This window comes from Leuciscus leuciscus, assembly GCF_965113295.1.
Source record: "Leuciscus leuciscus genome assembly, chromosome: 10".
In the NCBI taxonomy this organism is placed as follows: Eukaryota; Metazoa; Chordata; class Actinopteri; order Cypriniformes; family Leuciscidae; genus Leuciscus; species Leuciscus leuciscus.
This window is the reverse complement of record NC_138734.1, coordinates 23,909,888-23,931,293: the sequence shown is the minus strand read 5'-3', so window position 1 is coordinate 23,931,293 and position 21,406 is coordinate 23,909,888. Positions and strand designations below refer to the sequence as shown.

The 21,406-nt window shown below is 36.2% G+C and overlaps 1 protein-coding gene across 2 annotated transcripts in view; it reads left to right on the top strand.

The window, feature by feature from the left end:
• unc13c (unc-13 homolog C (C. elegans)) overlaps positions 1-21,406 on the top strand; it is a 229,937-nt gene that overhangs the window by 80,379 nt on the left and 128,152 nt on the right. For both annotated transcript variants that reach the window (XM_082182828.1, XM_082182829.1), the window contains exons 17-18: positions 9,519-9,652; positions 15,293-15,378. In XM_082182828.1, the coding sequence (XP_082038954.1) occupies positions 9,519-9,652; positions 15,293-15,378 (220 nt within the window). The remainder of the gene's footprint in view (positions 1-9,518; positions 9,653-15,292; positions 15,379-21,406) is intronic.

Sequence of the window (21,406 nt, the reverse complement as noted above, 5' to 3'; positions counted from 1 at the left end):
TCTGTATGACAGCTTTCACATTACCAATTTTTCATGCGAACCGTGCCCTGTTTCCAACTAAAATGCCAGTGTGAAAGCACCCTTACTTTCTTTAGTTCAATAGCACTGCACTTTTTGGGCTGATATCCCACATACTTGTTTTTGTAGCTCCAAAGTCTCATTAATCCTGAAAAAAAACAAAAATGTTTGGCTGCTTTATGAGTTGAGTTCTGTGCTGCTGCTGCTCAACATTTACACTCATTCACATTATCTACATTTACTGTTTATTCTACAGGAAAATCGGACCTTTTGCAGGTTCCTTTAAAAAAAATAAAGAAGCTTTCTATCCATTTGATGCACACAAAAATGACCAGAAATGAACTAAATAGCACGCTCTGAACTGATGGATTGGCTTTTTGCAACTTTCAGGCATTAAGGAAATTTCTGGTGTTTGGAAATGAGTATTTGCTGGGTTGATAGTTAGTGCTTCTTCCAAAGTTTTCTTGCCACAGTCTTTAAATCTTTTTTAATGCATCTGAGTTTTTCGAGCGTGTCTTCCTGAAGGTATTCCCCTGGCGATGGCAGATGACTCAGATCTCTAAACTGAGGGATTCAGTTTATTCATATCAGTTTCTGTTTGTTTGCAAAAGAGAGACGTCTCACTTTGTTCTCCTGCGTCAAATACGTTTTCATCTACAAATAATCAGTTCATTCTTGTATTCAATCAGTATGGTAGGTTTAGCTAAATCATCCAATAGTACAAAAAAAAGAAAAAAAAGAGCGATTATTTAAGCTTTATCCAATTATTTTTTTTGCTTACAGAAAATGTATCCTGTTTTTTTGCAATGTGATTAAGCACAGTTTTTCCACTTTATTTATGTTCTCTGGGATCACCATTATATGGAAAAAGAAACAATACCATCCATGTGTTATTTTAGTAATATTTATATAAAATGTTAATATTTATTATTTTTTTAATAAATGTATTTACTTTTATTTTTATATTTTCAGTTTTTTTGTGTGTGTGTTTGTCTGCTTTGGTCAGTTTTATTCGTTTTTTAATTATATTTTCATTTAGCTTTAACCTAATTTTAATACTTCATTCTTTTATTTCAGTTAGTTGCCAGTGAAGTAATATTTAAAAATATAATATTTCAAGAATATAAATATTTTATTTTACTTATTTATTTTTATTTCTGCTTTCTTTTAGTTAACAAAAGCTATTTTTAACCATACATAATTTTGTAACAATAGTAAACAATAACACTGATCCTATCCTGCAGAAATAGGAGTGTTTCTGTCTTTATACGTTCATCGTGCTCTCGCTGGCAGGACTGGAAATCACACTTTCGTCCTCAGCGACTGAACTAAAACGTGTAACTCATCTAGCAGACAGCAGCAGCGCCCAGAGAACTTACATCAGCCCTAAATAACAGCTCGGATTCCCCAAAACGCAGCTAAAATTACAAGCCAGAGTTTCACTCTCGCTAGTGGAGAGGCTTATTTTTAGTTGCAGAACTGACCTATCTTCTTTAACTTAGGCAACGGCCCCATGAAGAGGAAAATAGTTTTTATTTGGTGCTACAGGAATGGGCACATTGAATGTTCCTCCTCTGGATGTCTTATATAAAAAATATAACGGCATCACTAAGAGGTGGGTTGGTATGTTATATAATCATGTCAAAAAGCTCTTAAGACACGTGCAGGGGGAGTCGGAAACAACCAAATCCTGTTAGTGTGATGTGAATGAAGGAGATCCATAGAAGAGAGAGAGAGAGAGAGAGAGAGAGAGAGAGAGAGAGAGAGAGGGGGGGGGGGGGGGGTGGAGAGGGAGAGGTGGGGGTGGAGAGGGAGAGGGCGAGAGGGAGAGAAAGAGGGAGGCTGAAAAAGAACAAAGAAACAAGGTTGGTGGAAATAAAATGAGACACACTGAGTCAGAACAACTGACAGAATATTCAGAGTGATAAAAAGATGAAGAAACTGACAGAAAATATTGATTGACTATGGCAAGAGAAATGTCAAGTGTGAGCAGTAAGATTTAATTAAAACATTATTTTTATTTTTTTACTTTTATCCAACCATCTATGAATGATGTTGAACACACACAGCGAATGTGAGGCGCTGTATTATCAATTTGATTTTCCAAAAAAAAAAGAAATTAGATTTTGCACAAAGAAATTAAGCTAATTATTACAGCCTATTTTTTTTCTTCTGACAATTAACCCCCATTTTTTTAATACTATAAAATAAATTACATTTCATAGTATATAATTAATGATATTAAATTATGTTTTAATGATAAAACTAATACTTATTATTTTATTGTAGTTGTATTGTAATATTCATTCAAAGAAATTATTTTCATTTTACGGTTTTAATGCTGATTTAAATAAAAAAATAATATTTATTTATTACAGTTGTGAACCACCATTAAGAAAAAAAAAGGGAATTTAAAAAAATGCTAAAGTAAAAATCTGGATGCATTAGAGCAATGAGAATGTACTTAATTGTCATGAAAATAATGTGGTCTGTTGTTTTCATGAGATTCACGAATCTAGGCTACCAAAGAAAGAGAGAGATTAACCACTTTACATTTTCATTTATGTCCTTATTTAAGGCACTTTCCTACCAAAGTGATGTAGAAATAAATTGCACATATTGTATAAGTAGCAATTAGCAGGACAGGTAGCTGTGATTTACACAGTGTACGTTAAACTCACACCTGAAAGAACACCACCAGAAACCCACAATAAAGTGAAGCCCTCAAAGCACCTTTTAATTAGAGCTACAGTAAGAGTTAATTACAGTGATATGCAGAGGTCTAGATGATTATAGAGAGATAGTTTAAATCTAACTACTTTGAGCAGAGTGTCTCTATGTGTTTACTTTTCTATAACTATATAAATTAGACAAAACCTGCCTAGGGCTCGTTTGTCAAAAACATACCAACGACAAATTCATACATTTAAGTAATGAATGTTTTGTTTTTATGCTAAATGCAGATTATCTTCTTAGTAGAGGTGTATGGTATGTCTTCATGTGTTTTCTCTAAAGTTTCAAAAGACATCTCAACAATGTCTCAAACTGTGCTCAGATTTGCTAAGATACCAAAGTCTGCAAGGATAGTAAAATGCTGTTTTGTGTTGAATTTAGTCTCATGAGCAATGAAATAGCAACCTCTGAGCAGTAAAATAATGGTTGATGTAAGATCTGGATCTTTGGAGCTCAGGATAAAAATGAGTTCAACACCGCTGCAGGGCCTCATTTTAGAGAGAATCACCAAACACTGTGATTTTATTGAAGGCAGAAAATAACCACACAGAAAAAAATTGAGAGCGTTTGGAGTGGTCCATCTTCAGCGAGCGGGGGGGAGTCCATTATGTGTCAGTGAAGGGTGAATCTCTCAGGAGGATCAGCACACTGAAGCGCCAATCTTGTGTGTGTGTGTGTGTGTGTGTGTGTGTGTGTGTGAGAGAGAGAGAGGTTCAGGTATACTCTATGTTATACGGACAAAATGTCCCCACAAAGATGACAATATCCAAAATCCTTGTCCTTGTGGGAAAATGTTTTGGTCCCCATGAGGGGTTTAGAGGTAGTGCTAGTATAAAGGGATAGAATATACAGTTTGTACAGTATAAAAATCATTGTGTGTGTGTGTGTGTGTGTGTTATGGCAATATTCCCTTTTGTCATATGGGTCATGCTATCTCCATTCATGTCATCACGCTCTTTTGTGTAGAGGAGGATTAGTTTCTCATAGCTATCCGCCGTGAAACACTGATTGCAACCGGATAAATTAGAAAGGGTTTATATCATAATGTTTTACTGTTCTATTTCTTTCCTTGTCTTTTTGTGTGTGATTTATCAGTGCACACTATTCCACAGACAGAGGTTTGCCTTTTGTAATCATTAATGCGTAGTCATTTGCTCTGAAACAGCTTTCTTTTGCAGTTGATGTCACCTCAGCCAATGGGCGCCAAACTCCTACTTCCGGACCGCCCACTTTTCACCATCTAGAAAAATCCTGTTCTAAATTATCCGGTTGCAATCCATGTTTCCTTTTTAATCAGTTGACGGCACTAAATTATAGTTATTAGTGTATCTCATCTTTAATTCAAAATATACAACCCACAGACACACATGCCCTATAAATAAGAACAAAATATGTCTTTCCTTCTTATTCTTCTGCTCTGGAATTTGATCCTCAGTTTCACAACAATCAGTTCTCTTACAACATCAGGTGCTAGCACTCACACACACATATGCTCACTCACATGCCCTGAGGAATATCCATCCCTCATTTAATCTCACATTTAGGTGGAGTGACTCAGCTGCAAGAGCAATATGCTGAAATCGGAACCGCATACTATAGTATACTACTCTTACTATTTGTCCTACATCTTTCTATGGCAAAAACAGTAAGATTAGTATGTTAGTATGCGGTACAGAATTCAGCAATAGCCTTTGTGTATAGACAGAGAGGGTGTCATTGTGTGTGTGTGTGTGTGTGTGTGTGTGTGTGTGTGTGTGTGTGTGTGTGTGTGTGTGTGTGTGTGTGTGTGTGTGTGTGTGTGTGTGTGTGTGTGTGTGTCGTCCATTGTCTCGTAGTGATGACCTCACTCCTGTCTCAGTGGATGTGGGTGGTATTTCTTGTCATTGTTGATGTGAACTTGCATAAGAGATGTGACACACCCACACAGTCAAAGAGCAAATAAAGATCACTATCAAAGTAAAGTTAAATGATCCAAACAAGCCATCAGAAGGAATGAATTCAATTCAATTCTTCCTAACTAGACTTTTACATTTTCTGAAGAACATGTGATTTGTGTTTGCTTGTGTAAAACACACTGTTTTAATTCTAGGATGTTGTGGGTGGTTGCCAGGGTGTTTCTATGCATCTCCTAAGGCATTCTGGGCATTGCTGTGTGGTTGGTAGGGGCTGCTCTGCAGTTACTAGGGCATTTTTATATGGTTTATAGGGGTGTAACGATACACTAATGTCACGATTCGATACATATCACGATTTTGAACTCACAATACGATATTATTGCGATACTCCTAGACATATAGTAAAAGGTTTACAAAAAATATACTGTTGATTAAAATGCTAAATTTGGTATTACATTGGGTGTGGAAATGAATAGGCTTGGACTTGGTGCTGATAACCCAATGCACAGGACAATGGTAAAAATATTCATGATTCTGAAGCTGAAAATACAGAATTATGCTTGCACTCTGTCACTGACTAGATATATTTAAAATAATGTAGGCCACTTTTTACTGGTAACATAAGACATTTGGACCCACAAATATCCCCACATTGCATTATTATACATTATATTCAACATAGCAGTTTAATGTAGTACTGACACTAAAACTCTAAATTTTTTGGGTGAACTATGCACAATACATATTGTTGCTATCAACAAAACATATTTTTGTATTGCGATATATTGTGACACAATATATTGTTACACCCCTAATGGTTTACAACAATTGCTGCTATGCAGTTACTAGTGCATTGCTATGTGAATACTGTGCAATTGCTATGACATTTATAGATGTTTTCTAACAATTGCTATGCAGTTTCTAGGGTGTTGCTGTGTGGTTGTTAGGGGCTGCTAAGCAGTTATTAGAGCATTGTTATGTGTTTGTAATGCAGATTCTATGACATGTAATTATGGTTTCTAAGGGTTGTTATGGAGTTACTAGGGCGTTGATCTGTAGTTGCTGGGGGTTGCTGTAGTTACAAGAGTCAGTTCTCTTGTGTTTCAGCACTATAAATGTTACTCCTCATCTTTCAAATGTAAATGTGAAACAAGGACAGACTTTTCTTTCATTCTAAAGACAGAGCAGTAGAGGAGCGTGAGCCGGTGTTGTGTTCTGATCGCAGTCGTCCCGCTGTTACTTTAATCAAATTCAGCACGTATTACTCAACGCCCCCAAGGAGCTCCTTTTCCCTTCACTAAACCTGTGTTTCGCACACTCACATGCCTCATACAGACCCATAAACACAACACAGACGTCAGCATGATCTCCAGTGAAACTCGCTTATGAGTCACTTTTTAGGCTCCAACTAGGTTTTAGAATATGTGCATGCAATACATTATTGTTGAATTTACTGTAAATGTAGAGACACATACTGTACATATGCAAGTCTTAGCGTGTTGAATAAAGCTAAGTTGACACACTCACTGTTGTGGCCTGACAGGAAGTGCCATGCGTGAGAAAAGGAGGAAACATGTCTTACTCTTTTACAGAAACACACGGTTGAGCAAGATAGAGCATGTTTAGTGCATGTTACATTAGCTATGATGCATTTTTACCGTTTTTAGTAAATGCTGTTTTAATACGTTTATATAAACTAGCGCTTAAAGGACAAGTTCGGTATTTTACACTTAAAGCCCTGTTTACAGATCGTATCTGATGAAATAGAACGGTTAAGATTAAAATTTGGACACATGCTCCTGTCCCGAGAATTTTAGGTTTATTTCGCTTTTGTGGACCTATTTTGCCAAACGCGCCACACCCGTGATTCTTCCGTTGAGAGCTTGAATAATAGACACTCCAGCCCAGTTGGTGGCGATAATGCACCTTTGCCAATTGCAAGCAAACCACGGGCATTTCATTGAATACACAGAAGAAGCAGAAGAAGAAGCGGCGGAGTAATACCGTAAAGGTGCTGCGGTCTCACATCACGTCCTACAAGTCAATGGAGTTGGACAAAAACTACGATAAAACCTGTTGGAATGCATCTTTTTCAGCGAAATAAACCTAAAATTCTCGGGACAGCAGCATGTGTCCAAATTTTATCTTAACCGTTCTATTTCATCAGATACGATCTGTAAACAGGGTGAAACAGGTGTAAACAAGTGTAAAATACCGAACTTGTCCTTTAAAAGGACAGATACAAAGAAATCAGATTTCTGAATTTGAAAAAAGTCCATTTGAAATGCTCACCAAGGCTGCATTTATTTGATCAATAATATTTAGAAATATTATTATTATTTAAATGAACTGTTTTCTATTTTAATATGTTTTACAATGTAATTTATTTCTGAGATGGCGAAACTGAAATTTTGTATGTATGTCAATGTAATCAAAGTTATTTAAAAAATCTTACTGTCCTGACAAACTTCAGAATTTAATTTAGTTTTAATTATATGTATTGAATTATTACTGTTTTGCAGAAACAGAATTGAAGAAAAAAAGATTTGAAATTGGGCAATTATAAAATGATAAAAAAAAATATTTCCCCCTTTAATGCCACTGAGAGCTACTGAAGATTTGTAACACTCAATGCAACCAAATTTCAGCACCATGAATAATGCTTCAGTACCACGGACAGCTCACACACTTCACACAATTCTACTGGAATCTAATTCTAGAAGCAGAGTGGCCGGAGAATTCTAAAGCATCTCGCGTTTTACTGTCTTGCCGTGGAAAACAGCCCAGAGAGATGCCCAAAATATCCTGGCATAATGCCCAGTTGTCCATCAAATAAGCCTGGACTGATGTTAGACAGAAGTGCATTGTGGGAGAATCAAGAGGAGGGAAGTGAGAGTACTAATTTTACCATCCAGATCCATGATAAACAAACATTCCCCCCAGAATAAACTCTGACCTGTGTGCCAAGAGATGCTGTAATTCCAGCGATCACACTTACAGTGTAATAGCTGATGTCTTTACAGCTATATGAGCACTCAAGATGCACATTGAATCGCATGTTAGGATGCATGGTGATTCCTTTGGATTTGGGCTACATTCATATAGCAGCACATTTGTCAGTCCTGTTTAGAATGATAAATGTGATTTGTATGTTATTTCAATAAGTTTTAATGTTTCAAAAAAGTTGAATTACCATTTATGCATTTGGTAGACACTTTTATCTAAAAACTACTTGCATACATTCAAGATTTGTATTTTATGAGTTCATGCATTCCTTGGGAATCGAACCCATGACCTTGGTGTTGCTATTTATAAAAGTCCAAAAAAATTTGAGAGCAAGTTCAGTAGATATATGCTGTTTGAATGAACGTGCAGTCAAAAACATGAAGTGCATGTTTCACAGGTTATTTGCTGTTAAACAATATTGTTGTCGCTGTCAATCTCTCTGAGGTTATGAGAAATGGCAGAAATGCGGTCATAGAGCAAGACAAAACCCCTGTTAAGTGTTTGAGGAGGAATAGGGGGGCTAACTTTAACAAAAATGTCAAGGAAATTAGAAAACAAATGAAACACTTACTTTTGTAGTACACATTCCTGGTCTTATTATGCATAATTCATGAATCTTTTTTGTGACCTTAGATTGGTAGCCTTTTTGAGTAAACGCACTTTGACCTTGAGAACAGTCTATTATAATTTTTCTCTTTTTCTTTGTTTTTGCAATCCTTCATCAAAATTGAATTGTTCCACCTTTGAAATGACCTTTTTCGGCATTTTAGTGATGCATTTTTACCTTGAATTTAGGTCTGACTCCTTCCTTGTATGTGATGGCCATTTTGTTTGTTTTTTTATTTTTATTTTTATTTGTAAAACATCCTGTTCCACTTTGCTGCCATGTCATTTTGGTTAATAGGCTAATAGGTTTCCTCTGGTACATCTACAGTAATGACACAGTTTTATTTCCAAAACTTTTTTTGGGATTAAAATAAGTAACTAAATGATTAAAAATAAAAATAATTTATTTTCAGGATTACTGATTTAAAAAAATATATATGTTTTTCAAGGATCCCACTCTTATTAACCAATGAATTTACATTTACTTTTCGAGTCGTTCATGATTTACGGTATAAGGATTAAGGATAAAATATTTTTTCTTACAATTTCTACCTAATATAAAATATTGTAAAACATAGCAAAAATAAATAAATAAGTTGTTTTAGTTGTTTTATTTTATTTTGAAGCTTGTTGTGTCTTATTTTAAATAATGTTAAGCCATCTTGAGGCCCCCTGGTAAGAACCACTGAGTTAGAGAATTTGATGATTGGTTACCAGTCCAAACAGACAGTAATCTATTGTACTAGACTAGTCTACTATTGCATGTATTTCGACACATTTTAGAAAATGCTGTTGTCCTAGATTTCAAACATTGACTGTTTGAGTGTAACTTTAGGAAATGGTTTGGCTGAAATCGTTGTTGCAACTCAGGAATTGCATAATTAATGAAGACATTAATGAGCTTAAAGGGCAGGAAACACTAAATACGAATGTGTTGAGTATAAATGATTTTAATCAGAGACCAGAGTCCAGTCTCTCTCTCTCTCTCTCTCTCTCTCTCTCTCTCTCTCTCTCTCTCTCTCTCTCTCTCTCTCTCTCTGTGTGTGTGTGTGTGTGTGTGTGTGTGTGTGTGTGTGTGTGTGTGTGTGTTCGCACCACCTAATAAAAAGTCTTATGAAGCAAAAGCACTTAACCAGAGTGCCGAGTACTCAGATTCAGTACATCAGTTAACCGGACTAAATTATTCAAACTTTAAACACGTGGAAGAAGGAGAAATTGTGTCATTATCTGTAATAAACTTCTGTTTCTCTGTCTTTCCAGGCTAAGAAGCAGGATCTGCCGCGTGAGGAACAGGGTCCGTCCATCAAGAACTTGGATTTCTGGCCCAAACTGATCACACTGATGGTGTCTGTTATAGATGAGGACAGAATGGCCTACACACCCATCATTAACCAGTGCGTATCACAACACACATATTGTGAAGCCATCCGAATGTATCATATTTTGCTGTATTTTTCCCAAACAGGAAAGAAAACAATATATTTTATATATCAGTTGTTTCTCCTAGACAGCAATGAAATTAATAAAGATCATTTCAATAAAGAGCTCAGCAATATCTCAATCTGTGCTCGGAATTTCCAAGACACCTTTGCAAACAAAAGTATGAACTCAACAATTTTTCATTAATTTCTTCAAATGTCAAATGATCTGACCATATTAGTTTTAAATCTGTACACTCTTGCTGATCTTACAGTGGTTATGTTTACATGCACAACATGCACTTGTCTCAATCGGAATGAATTCATGCCGATTGATGAATGCGACCATAGTGTTTACATGAACGCTTAAATAAAGCGATCGGGTTGATGTGTGCGTTTTTATGTCACAAGCTTCTAATCAGAATTGTTTTTTTAGACATGCTTATACTGCAGGAATATATAGCGTTTTATACAACACAACTGAAATAAGCCACAACACAATGAAATAAAGCCGCAACACAACGGAAATGCTCCAGAACACTAGAGGGCTCTCAGAGCACTATAAAGTTCGTTTTCCTGGCAATTGCTAAAAAGTAATTTTTAATTAATACAAATTATACGTTTTAACAACTTGGAGAAATTCGCAGACGCTCCCTAAGGGATCATGCGCTCTGGTAGTAGCACGTCAAAGCATTCTAAGTATAAATATGCAGCTATAATACACGTAAGTGATTTTGAATTAATAAATGTCGATATACAATGGTTAGCTACATACTGTTAAAACTAATCATGGTGTTGATGTATTTTTTAGACTGTTGACTCTTTAGAACAGTGGCATGGAAAACTAACTATATTGCGTTCCATGAGCCCTCTAGTGGTCGGGAGCATTTCCGTTGTGTTGCGGCTTTATTTCGTTGTGTTGTGGCTTTATTTTGTTGTGTTGTGGCTCATTTCCTTTGTGTGTTTTGGATTAATTTCGTTGTGTTGTTGATTAATTTAGTTGTATTGTGAACTTATGTTTGCTTTTTAAATTTTGTTGTGTTGTGCACTACTGAGCCACTGTAAAAAACGCCTCATTCCCGCTCCCAAAACAAAGTGTCTGTGGATGAGAGTATGAAGTGAGGACTGATGGGACGTAGTTCTGCTCCACTTCACAGACAATGAGTGGTTGGGGAATTCTAGAATAACATAACAGTCATTAATGACATTATATTTAACAACAACTGCAGCTTGTTCCACGCGCCAAACGTCGTTACGCCATTTCTACGTCATTGCACATGTTCAGTCCTTTCCAGTTTCGTTTTTTCAATCCGATCAAGTGTTTACATGTTCTCTCAATAGGATTAGAAAAGGAATAAACCACCCCTTCCAATCCAATCGAAGTTTCATTCGGCTCAAGCCCAATCGGATCGATTAAAGGAATAGTTCACTTAAAAATGAAAATTCTGTCATCATTTACTCACCCTCAAGTTGTTTCAAACCTGTATGAATTTCTTTCTTCTGCTGAACACAAAGGAAGATATTTTGAAGAGTGTTGTAACCAGACAGGTAATGGACCCCATTGACTTCCATAGTAGGAAAAAAAAATACTACTGTTTGGTTACCGACGTCACAAGCCAAAATCTCCAGTTTCACCGTCTACATGACAACACTGCAACCGGAGTTTCTAATAATCTTCACCCTGGCAGGAATTTTCGAAAAAGTTTGGTTTCAGTGACCGGATACTGCGTTTGCGTGTGGACGAACGGCCAAACCACATAGAAAAAAGCTGGGGTTTCTAAAAATATCCGTGTTCGTGTGGACAGGTCCTAAAAGTCCAAACGTAACAGAACCGTGACAGTAGGAGACCTCCAAAACAAAATTAGGAACTTTTAAAATAGCATTATAGGGGCACTTTCATTTTATGACAAACATCTGAGACAAGTTGATACTTCAAATTAATTTGGAGAATCGTCTGAAATATGAAAGAGCAACGTCTTAGCAATAAAAGTTTCCCTCTGTATTAGGACAGATGATTGGGATGTTCTGAACATGTTCATAGATTGCAGTATTTCATAAGCACATTGCAATGAAATGCAATATGTGTTGTGTGTGTGTGTATGTGACAGACATAGATTCTGTTCAGAAATTCACAGGCAGGAGACTTGAATAATTCAGCATCCTGGACAAACCCAGAGAAGAATCGTCTATCCCTCAATTTGTTTTTCTTTTGCTTCAAGAGTTTCTGTTTATTCAACTCTCTCTTATCTTTTATCACACCTTTTGCAGAAGTCTGTGTGTGTAAGGAAGATGTTACTGGACTTATAGTGTCATTAGTTCTGGTCTTGTCTCTCGATCCATGTGGATTGAAGAAAAATAGCACATACTGTGTTTGGACTCTAATGATCTCTGCACAACTAGAGCGACTGCAGTGTGTATTTCTGTGTAGGAGTGTGTCTGTGTGTGTGCGTGTGTGTGTGTGTGTGTGTGTGTGTGTGTGTGTGTGTGTGTGTGTGTGTGTGTGTGTGTGTGTGTATGTGTGTGTGTTTGTTCCTGTTCAGAAAAAGGGTTAGTTCACCCAAAAATGAAAATTATCCCATAATTTGCTCACCCTCAATCCATCCTTGATGTATATGACTTTCTTCTTTCAGCCAAACACAATTGAAGTTATATAAAAAAATATCCTGGCTCTTTCCTGGCGCTTTATAATGGGACTGAGTAGCACCTGCGTTTTTGAAGCCCAAAAAAGTGCTCGGCGTACGACCGTTACTGGAAGCCATTGATAATAGTCTATAAAGTTATGAATATGGTTATTTTTCTTACAAATGCGCATCGCTTCGCTTCAGAAGGCCTTTATTAACCCCCTGGTGCCATATGGATTACTTTTATGATGGATGGATTTAGATTTTTTGGAACCATTCAGGATATTATTTTAATACAACTCAGATTGTGTTTGGCTAAAAGAAGATAGTCACATACAGGGAGGCTTGATGGTGAGTAAATAATGGGATAATTTTCATTTTTGGGTGAACTAACCCTTTAACACAATGAAAATGAAAACTGATAGGATTCACACTGCTTTACAAAGGCAAAACACAGTAACACTAAAATCTGAGAAAAAAATTACTTTGAGTGTTTCGATTGAATTTAATATTCACACTTTGTTTTCTCTGAATCTGAGAACAGTTGAGCCAAGCCAAGGGACGAATCACAGTCTAAGAAGCAAACTCAGTTTTGACAAAAATGTTGTTCCTGTGATTTGTCTTTATATAGGGCAGAGCAGTGTTTTAGGTATCTTTAATATTTAGGATGAAATTCAGCATCAGAGTAACTTTGCTGCATGCAAGAATCAACATGTATTGCAACATTATGTTGCAACAACAAACCAATCACAGTTCAGTATGCAAATGTTACAATGACATCATATTTTGATTGATGAAAATTCTATCAAGTCAGTGTGAGATTTCCAAACTTTTATCTTGCATTTCTTAAGATATAAGGTTTACAAAATCCAAAATCAGAAGTTACATTGACACTTATTCTAGAAAATAAAGTATAATGTTAATAAGTGAATAATTTTGAATAAGTTATTTGCAGAAGTATAATACAGAAGGTTAGAGGTTTAGAACAAGCTCTGAGCAAGCAGTGAGCAGGAGTGTTGAAGGAATATCAACACAGCACTGCTTTGTTTCAACAGACAGCAAAAACTGATTTATTAGTTTGCTGTAGTCCAAACAGAACAAATTAAATTAAATTTTTTAGAAGTTCAATCCAAACCACATTTATATATAGCTTGAACTCCAACTAAATCAGGTTTTTGGAAATGGATTGGATTTCAGGTTTTCTTTATTAAAAATGCAACACGTTTGAAATATCAAGCTGCATCTGAATTCACTCTTTCCCAATGCAATTATAATGATGTGCGTATGCATGCATATGTAAATTACAGTAATGCCTCTAAAGCTGACACTATTGTTCAAAAGTTTGAGGTTGGTTATATTTTTTTTATATTTTTTGAAAGATGTCATCAAGGGCTGCATTTATTTGATAAAAAATACAGTAAAAAACAGCAACATTCTAAAATATTTTTACATTATAAAATATTTTTTTCTACTGTAATATATTTTAAAATGTAATTTGTTTAATCAGCATCATTACTCCAGTCTTGAATGTCACATGATCCTTCAGAAATTATTCTCTCAAGAAACATTTCTGATTATTATCAATGTTGAAAACGGTTGTGCTGCTTCATATTTTTGTGGAAATAGTGATACATTTTTTTTCAGGATTCTTTGATTAATAAAAAGTTCAAAAGAACAGGTTTTATTTGAAAAATAAATATTGTGTAACATTATAAAAGGCCCTTAATGTCACCTTTGATCAATTGAATGCATCCTTTGTGAATAAGGTAAGGTAAATAAAAGTATTTATTTCTTTTAAAAAAAAAGAAAGAAAATCCTGACCACACTTTTGAATGGTAGTGACCTGAACCTCATGAGTTCAGAACAGAGAGAATTTGTAATGGTCTTGAGCAGAGGTGAAATTTCTGATTTTCCATCCTCTCTTTCCACACTGACAGCATGCTAACTCCTTTAAGTCAACGTGACCCTGTTTACTTCCTTGATACAAGTTCCCTGTCTTATTATGAGCTATTCATCGCTGTGTGCTGTTATACAGTAAGAAACTACGTTTGTCTTCATAACCTTTCATCAGAATAATAATGACATCCTCCGCCTTCTTCCCCACAACAGATAAAATCACGTTTGCACAATAAATCACATAAAATGGGCTGTAAACGACGTTTCATGCTGAATTTAAGTCATAGCTACAGCAGCTGACTACATTATCTGAACAAATGGATCAAAAAATGACAGTCAATCCTAAAAATTTGAAAATTAAAATGGGATTTTGTGCATTGTGAACAAAGTCTTAAATTCATCTTTTACAGCACTGAATCTCTCAGAGCAAAGAGCCACAGAGAGAGATGCTTAAATGAAACGTAGTAAATGACTTCAGTTAGGAGCACATCCTTTCATCACTATTAGAGAGAGAGAGAGAGAGAGAGAGAGAGAGAGGACAGGGAGGTTTTCTCTAGTTCATGATCATTCTGTGTTTATCTGCATCTATATGTGCCCATCTCTGATAGCTCCTTCTGTCCATCCCAAGCAATTAAACCACGTCTAAATAGAGTTGAGCCTAGTCTAGATTGATCTGAGATTGCTTTTGAGCAGTGGGGGAGAGTAGAGAACTGATCACTTCACTCAGTGATATGGTATGGTGGCGGTTGCCATGGAAACAGCCTGTGTGATGGGTAGCACAGTGAAATTGGTGCCCATAAACAGAATGTGCTCACATGTGAAATGCACGCATCTAAAATAGGACAGGACGCTTTTACATCCACTCCAAGACATAAAACAATATTAGTCCTCTCGAGTTTCAGATCAAGACCAAAACATGCTATCCAAGAACTGAAATAAAGAAAAAGTACATTATTTATTTATTTATTTATTTATTTATTTATCTGCGTCTTGAGATCTCTGAAGACTCGGACCAGAAGATAAGGACACTGATGGACGAATGAATTGCTGAGCAGATTGCTGTATGGTTGTAACAATGTCTGTTTTTATTTCATTTTAGGTTCCCGCAAGAGTTGAATATGGGTAGAATTAGTGCTGAAATCATGTGGAACCTCTTCGCCATGGATATGAAGTACGCAATGGAGGGTGAGTAACTCCTGCTCCAGTTTTTACCATCTCTTTATGGGGTTGGTGGCATGGTTTTTGTTCTGATGTGGTTTTAGCTGGGTCTGTTTGGATCTGAGATCCAACTCACTTCGTATATCGATTATTTTTGAGCAAAACTCAAGATGGCTTTTTACATCATGGTTGGACTGAGTGTCTGAGAAACATCTTAAGTGATGCTGGTGTTTCTGTTCTTTCTGGAGGCTCTTTCATGTTTTTAAAGAGAAAAATTGTTTGGTTTGGTTGAAAACTGTTTTAGTTTTGTCATGCAGTCTACATATATGTTTACAAATAATATGTATAAAGGGTTTTTTCTTCTTTTTTTCTTTTCTTTTTTCTACCAAAACATCTTAATTTAGTTTTTTTGACCATTGTTCTGGTGTTTTGGCTTCTGATTTTAATATGCTAATAATCTGTTGGTAGGATTGACTTATCTCTATGAACTAGTGTTGATATCTAAATGTGGGTGGGTGTATGTTAATTAGTTGTTATGTCACAATCAATGATTTCTAGAAATGATCTGGGTGGAATAAAAAGGAAGCTTTTCATTGTAAACATTAGAGTATGTATGCATACTTCATCAAACTTGAAAGTTATGATACGACGATGTCATGATGGAGTTCAGTGTTTTAGAGCAGGAAGCAGGGACATTTTAGTCTGGGGGACATAAATGTGATTGGATCATGGGAAGGTTTGAATTTGTGTTTTATGGATGTTATTTGTGACTCTGACAGCAGTAGGACAGTGTGGCATCTGTGTTTCATAGATATATTTGGAACAAACTCTCCAGGATTCAGATTCACCTGTGAAATTTGATTTGTACCACAGATGGTCTGCTGTCAAAGTCTGTGACACAAAAACAAAAACAACACGCACAAAACTGTTCTTAGAAGTAAAAGATTAATGAATTGCAAGGTTATTCTGTCCTACACACACACACAGACACAAACACACACGCACACACACACACACTTGACGGTAGAGCATTTAAAGGTCATTCCCTCTGATTGAATCTCGCACATTTTCTGAGCATCTCAGTGAGGATATTGTTTTTAAAATAAAGCTAAGTGAACTACCTAACCCAAAACCATAGTCAACCTTTTAAATGTTTAGACTTTCATGAAGCCTGTATATAGAATACATATTCACAATGCTTTATAATGCACCTTTGGAATCTGTTTCTTTTCATAAATTATTTACATTCATTCATTTATTAACCATTTCAGTTGTATCCGTCTCTTGGTGATTCTATGGGCCATCTCTCTCTCTATACGCGAGAGACTGTCAATTCATTTTCTTGCTGTTTATTTTTCCCCAGCCCTCCCCTTTACATGTCTTGGGGCTCAGACACACACCTATGGAGAATTTAGCATCTCCAATTTACATGTACTGAACCTATACTGCATGTTTTTGTATTGTGGTGGAAATTGGAAGAAACCCACACAGACACAGGGAGAACATGCAAACTCCACACAGAGAGGCCTCCTGTTATGCACAATATATACAGTATGTATATATATATATATATATATATATATATATATATATATATATATATAGCTAAGCACTCCCATAACAAGACTGGACCACCTCCATGTTTTGCACAATATATATAAAGAAGGTGATGGCTTCGGTGTAGAAACTGAAGCTTGATGATCAATGGACTTTCCTGCAGGATAGCCATCTCCCTCTACTTAAAGAGGTCCTATTATGCTTTTTCACTTTTTCAACTTTAGTTAGTGTGTAATGTTGCTTTTTGAGCATAATTAAGATCTGCAAGGTTAGAAAGCTCTAAGTGCACTCCAAAGGGAGATATTTCATTGAACAGAATCTACTTTCTAAGAACTACAACGAACAACTCGTTTGGACTTCAACACTTTTTTTCCTAAGGCTGAAAAACTTAGAGTGGATTACATTTATTTTGAACACTGTTCCTAAACATTATAACCCACACTTTTATCTGTGTGCTGCACATTTCACGGAGAACTTCCAGAACCACAATGTCAGCTATGCACAAAAGCTTCTCCTGAAATGGAAATGAAATTATTACTTTATAATCTCACCCTGCAGTTTCAACAATGGCATTACCATCATTGTATAGTATTTCATTTTTAGTTTTAATTTATGACTTCAGCTCCACTTACATTTCGGCAATTGCAGACATTTTGCAAAATGTCACTTTGCGCCACCTGGTGGTCATTTCGCGAATGATTTTTAAATGCGACTGGTTTATTTTTTCCGCTATGGCTTTGCCGCGGTGGTAATAGGCATTCTGGTTGACTACCAACTAGTGTTTACTGTAGCTTTTGTAAGGATGTTCACCACCCCTTAGGAAAATTAAACTTGATTTTGTGATCAATTACTGTTTGTATTACTATAGTTTTCCGACAGATATCATGATTAAATGGTGTATAACATTGTATCTAAAATGTATAAGAAAATTACAAAAAAACAAACATACCACTCTGAAACGTCCTGCGAAATCTGTGTATCCAGGGCTCAAGACTAACTTTTCCACTGGTTGCACTGGTGCTACCAACTTTCTCAGTTGGTCGCACCAGCATATGATTTGGTAGCACCTTTTTTTTTCTTTTTTTTTTTTTTTTTTGCTACATGCCATGGGATTAATCAATGCATGCTGATGAAGGGTGGTCTTAATCTGCATACCCTAGTTTTGCACTGATGTAAAAAGACTGACAGTGACACAAGACCTCATGTTAGCAAAATGTTTTAATCTTTTAACTCTCAAAAAAACTATAAAAAAAACATGTATGTTCTTTAATGTTTGATTATAATTTTACTGTCTTCACATAGGGATGGGAATTGCTAAGATTTTATCAATAATAATGCCACTGACGATTCTGATTATCGATCCGATTCTTTAACGATTCTTGATAGCACTGTGTGGAAAAATGTAGTCATGCTTTTCAAAAAAACAAGTGGTTTTACTTATTTTAAAGCTTGAGTAAGCAAACTGTACTTTTTATGTAATTTATGTAATAAATAGAACCTTATTGTAAAGTGTTACTGATTAGTTATACACCGATTCAGACGTCTCTTGAGTTCACTGTTGGAAAGATCAGTTGTTTTAACCATTCATTAAAAATAATCTGTTCAAATGAGTCATTAGTTCGCGAATTGGACGTGTCATGCGCGCTGTGAGATTATCCCAGCAGTTAGGACATGGACATCCAAGATTTCTGTCAACACAGAAAACATTTCATCACTGGATAGTTTTTTTTCGTTTAATTAAAGTGTTGTTTTGTGTCAGCTGAATGTCCGGAACACTTTTCAGAGAAGATAAGGCAACTTATTTAGCACAATTCACACCCTGCGGTAATAATAAAAAAAAAATGAAACTTTGGTCTTCCGGCCTTTTACCACCGTCCGTGTCGATTTATTTTGATTAATATGTGCGAGGGAGAGCAAGACAGCACTTAGTTTGGAGACGGTGAAGTCTTGTTTACACTTTCGCCTGGCTCCGAAGAGAGAGAGTGCGCGCGCGCGACCGTCTCTCTCTCTCTCTCTGCTCGTTCTTTCAGTTAAACTTGCGCCCTGTCACAAGACTTTGGCGGGACAAAAATTCATTTTGGCGGGCGCTAAAACAAGTTCAATGCAGGAAAATTCATGTGTGAATTTAACTGAGTTGTACATGACCATGCACTCGCACAAATGCGACCACATAAAATTTTAACTCGCACATTCTCAAAAAATTTTGGTCGCAGTCTGGAACCCTGGCTTGCTTGAAATCCGTTCTGGACTATCCTCTTGTTTGTTAACATTCTTAAAGTCCCCCTGTAGTCAATAATTTTAAACCTTAATACTCACATTTGATCACCAAAACGACATATTTAAAAGTTTTTTGCTTGAAAAATCGGTCATGACCTAAAAAAGCTTGAATGTAACTCTACACCCTTGCCCCATTTAGTATTCGTAATTCTATGAATATGCAAATTAGCCTCACCTCCACTCACTTACACCAGCTCAGAGATCCACTGGTTGAGGATCACACATTGCCCTAATTGGTTAGTTACAAGGTAGTTTGTGACGTCAGAAACACCAGCAATGTCAAACCACGTTTTTGAGACTGTCTTTGGTTCACTGCCGTTTTAATGAGAAAATACTCAGCAATGGTGTTGACTTATGAATTTGCACATGGTTTGTCTTAAAGCATATTAAAAACACCACATAGACATATAAACAACACTTTAAGTCTGAATCAGGCTTGAATTGGTTTGAAATTTATGCCATCCTTAATATTTATATCTGAGTAGAGCTTGTGGTTGTGGTAAAGGGGCGTAACATTTCCCAAACACGCTTGTAAGTGGTGCCAATCACAACACCCTGGGCCAGCTAACCAATCACAGCACATTTCATATTTCGGAAGGAGGGGCTTCATCGAAACCGCAACTAAACGACGTGTTCAGGACAGACTTGGGAGAGAGGAGCTGTAATAATGTAAAATATGTGAAAAATGTTTTTTGAACAATCTATTACACCCCAAAAGCAAAATCAAGACTTCGTAAAAAAAGGGCATAATAGGACCCCTTTAAGCTTGGTTCAGGGATCACTTGTAGAATGTTCTTGAGTGGCCTGTACAGTCTTCAGATTTAAATCTAATTCAAAATATTTGGTGGAATTTGAAGAAAGCAGTGGTAAAGTGAAAACCAAAGATTATCAGTGATCTGGAAGCTTTTTCAAGTGAGGAATGGGCCAAGATGCAGTAGAAAGGTGACAGAAGCTTCCCAGCACGTACAGGCAGCGTTTATTGGAGGTGATTGGAGGTATTTTGCTATTGTTGTTTTCATTTTGATTTGATTATTTAATTTGGAATTGCAATTTTCAAATTGATGTTTTTTCCAGATTTACTGTTAAGATCACTGATATTCATTTCCCTTATATACTCTATATACATTTTTATAGAATCAATATTTTCACTGTAAAACTTTTTATTGTCTTTTTAAATATAGCTGGTCATTTTGATGCTCCATTATCCAGTATGTTTTGACATAAGGCTACACAAATTTTTTCTGATGTTTGGTGTTTTACGATAAAAAAAAATAAAAAAAAACATAATATATGCTCAATATCAATCTGTTTGACACAGTGAATTGCAGATATTACCAAAGACAAAAATTAACAATGATATTGTCGGCACATTCACACACACCATTTATATGTTCTTAATGGAGGTGCGTGCGTGTGTGTGTGTGTGTGTGTGTGTGCGTGTGTGTGCGTGTGTGTGCGTGTGTGTGTGTGTGCGTGTGTGTGTGTGTCACAGCCTTTGACAGCAGACCATATGCTGGCCCATCTGTAGGTTGCCATGGGAACAAGGTGTCAAGATAATCTAAGGATTTCATCACTTTTTCAAATAAGCATTTAATATTAATCCATTTCCCTTGTGGTCCCCACAACGTAGGTGATCTCAGGTTTTACTATCCTATATGTAGGTTAAATCTGTACACACACACACACACACACACACACACACACACACACACACACACACACACACACACACACACACACACACACACACACACACACACACACACACACACACACACACACACACACACACACACACACACACACACACACACACACACACACACACACACACACACACCTCCCAGCTTTTGCTGTCATTTCTTCTTTTTAATATGGATTGACATGTTGCCATGAGATGTGACAGAAAAGAAAAGCACAAACCTTTGTGCAGTTTCATTTTCTTTTCATTTGTGTTTTTCTTGAGGGCACATTCAGAAATCTCTCTTTCATTTGAATATAATCCAGATTAGTTTGTGCTGACACGTTGACATTGATGTGAGGCAAAAAGCATTCGCTTTAAGGCACATAAAAACAAACACACACACACACACACACACACACACACACACACATTCATCTGTTTGTTTGAGCTAAAATCAACTTCTGGCTCAACATTTGGAAACCTGTTTAGGAAAAGGTCATTTTTGGAATTACGGTGGATAGTATGAAAATAGAGGGA